The sequence below is a fragment of the Ceratina calcarata genome, unplaced genomic scaffold (genome assembly GCF_001652005.2).
Source record: "Ceratina calcarata isolate Rehan_Ccalc_2016 unplaced genomic scaffold, ASM165200v1 scaffold2303, whole genome shotgun sequence".
Classification (NCBI taxonomy): Eukaryota; Metazoa; Arthropoda; class Insecta; order Hymenoptera; family Apidae; genus Ceratina; species Ceratina calcarata.
Window position 1 is genome coordinate 1 of NW_017144889.1, and position 2,897 is coordinate 2,897.

General features: G+C 32.4%; 1 protein-coding gene across 1 annotated transcript; it reads right to left on the reverse strand.

Moving 5' to 3' along the window:
- Positions 1 to 712: 712 nt before the first annotated feature.
- LOC108622623 (kinesin-like protein KLP2) lies at positions 713 to 2,890 on the reverse strand. The gene is made up of 4 exons (XM_026811640.1): positions 2,707 to 2,890; positions 2,177 to 2,324; positions 1,914 to 2,066; positions 713 to 1,505 (listed from the first exon to the last, which is right to left on the reverse strand). The coding sequence occupies exons 1-4, from the start codon at positions 2,775 to 2,777 to the stop codon at positions 1,227 to 1,229; spliced, it is 651 nt and encodes a 216-aa protein (XP_026667441.1). The 5' UTR covers positions 2,778 to 2,890; the 3' UTR covers positions 713 to 1,226.
- Between the last annotated feature and the right edge of the window lie 7 nt (positions 2,891 to 2,897).

The window sequence follows — 2,897 nt, forward strand, 5'->3', positions numbered from 1 at the left end:
AACTTTTTTAATATTAGTCCGAATTGATTTCCTTTTAGATAGTGGAGACATTAGTTTACTACGTAATAGGTACTACGGATTTATGGAAAAAAGTAAAGGACACAATTTTTAAATTTTTCGCTCGGCTCTCTAATAAAAATTTAAAACACACTTCTTGTAGATCTAAATAAATTACATGCATGTAAAAAGTTTCATTAAAATCGATTGACTCTGCTATCACTACAGATTTAATAAAACGTATTCTAAAATCAAGATGCGATGTTATTGGGACTCCATGAAAAATGATATTAGGAATTATGATATTTCATCTTACACGTCGTGTCAGATAAATAAAATTAATGTGAATTTGATGAAACAACCCTTGTGGTCACCAACGAAACACCTGAGAACGACCCTTTGAGACATTACCCTTAGATATAATAGGTACACTACTTTTAAGTGAATCAGAAAATTAAATCCTAACAATACAGGTGTTACCGTGAAAGACCAAAATTAGACGATGTCAACATTCTCCGTTGAAAGACCGAGGTTTCTGGTTATATTATACATTTGAACCATCAGCGACTGTTTGAACAGTGACACAGGATCTCACAAAATTTAGCTTCGCGGAAGATATATGCAATCATGAAGTAATTACAATCTGATAAAATTTTAAAACATATTTTTTGGAGATCTAAGGATATTATATGCATGAAGCTTCAGCAGCAACAATGTACGAATATAATAAGATTATAAATAGACGGCGGGTTCTGCTGCATTTATAGAAAAATGATATCGGTAGAAAACGTAGAAAATGTGTCTATAATAAAATTCATGATACAAAATCAAAAGTCAAATGCATATTACTATTTTTAAAGGATTAAACAAGTTCCTACCTAGACCATTTCTTAAATTGATATCATAAATGCTTTCTTTTGCATAAAAAAAACTCGCTATCTAATTATAATGTACTAAGAAAACGAAGTTTGAACGAATACAGGAAGCTTTAATATTAGTAGTTAATGAGCGAAGAAAAGCAAATAATGTCGCATTCCTAGGTCGTGTCTCGCTGCTCTTTATGCTTACAGCAAACTTTGCACACTCTCGTTACTCATGAGATTATGACCACGAGTATGACTCGTGATATCCACGTTCGGCATGAAATTATAATCACGTTTGGTACAAAATTCTGATCATGCGTCAGGCTCGTTAAAATACAGCAAGGGGTTTATAAATATACGTAGTAGTCAATGTAGATTAAATGGGTATTTGTTACACCTGTAAGGAATATGAGGTGTTCTTTCCACAAGGGCTGTTATAACTCTACTCAGAGTTAACAGCGACTGATTAATACTACCAGCTTCCTTCGCCCTTCTGTCGACAGCACCCGATCTCCCGACGTTCTCGCTGCCTGCCAAATCCACCAAGTTCAGTTTTCCCGTCTTCAACACGTCGTCTCCTTCAATTGTGCTCTCCTTCATGTGAACCGTAATTGAGAATACTGTGTGCGAACGGCTGCAATCATTATATTATATTTGTCTTCAGCTATATCTTGCGCTATATTAATTATAAGATTCAACATTAATATTTTAAATACATTTTCATACAAAGTGAAACATCTATCAAAGTTGAGTTAATATTGCCATTTCTAGAAATGTTTATCTGAAATGTATTTTTTCATTGACTTATTTTGTTTGAAATNGAGATTATAACATGAACAGAAATTGGAAAATCTACTACATTTATTGTTCTAAATAATAGTTGTTTTTATCATTTAAATATTGTAATGTGCAGTCTACTTTCGATATTTTCTATTGTTTCCTACATTACATGCAGTATTTATACTTCTTTACATACTTAGTTTTCTTATAAATGCATACAATAAGCAGTTTATATATTACTGTAACAACTATGATTTTATATCATTGACTTACAGCTTGCCAATTTAATGTACTACTAAAATCGGAGTCTCCCTCCATCGTGAATGTCTTGCCAGTACCCGTTTGACCATATGCCAATACCGTGCAATTATATCCAGCCAATATTTGTTCCACCAAAGGGCTAATAACAATATTGTACAGCTCAATCTATAAATGAAACATTAATACAGTATCCTCGAATATTGATTTACAAGTAGATAGAGAAGAACTAAACGTGAAATATTCATAAATATATAAAGAAGACTTAAATGTCATACCTGTTTTGATGAGGGCCCAAATACATGATCGAATTTGAACTTTTTTGAAAACTTATCGTGAAGACGTTCATGAACTACCAGTTCTTTGTCATTTGGAATTTCTATTATATTCTTGCACTTATTGTTCTTCTCCAAATCATTTATAGGTCTGACGAAGACAAGAAAAGTAATACAGATTGAGAAGTTGACCAAGTCACAACGTAGAATATTTTGAAGCATATGTACACATTTGTGAATTTGCTTCAATTCAATGTTCCATTTCAAATCATTTGTATTTGTTTACTATTTACAATACTCAGAAATATGTAAAACGTAAATAGGAATAAAATATTTTGAAAACTGTCTGAGATTTACTGTTTCCTTCCAAATTTTTTATAACCATTGATAGAAGCAAATGGAACGACAAAGATTAAAAGCAGAGTGACTGTGTAGAATATTACACGACACACAAGCACAGTAAATGGAACATTATACGAATAAAGAGTTCTTAAATTCTTGTATAAAGTTTCGATAAAACACTTGTTACTCACCTGACACGTGCGAATACTTGGATGTGTTGACCCCTGTCTCTCTCCCTTTTTCCACTTTTCGTATTATTCATATTTATTCTAACTTTTAAAGCGGACACTTCGTAAAGAAGAAAATCTTCCTTCCAAATAAAAGTAAATATCGCTACTTGTTGCGAGCTACGGTTACGTTACGTTGCGACTCAAACAAAGCT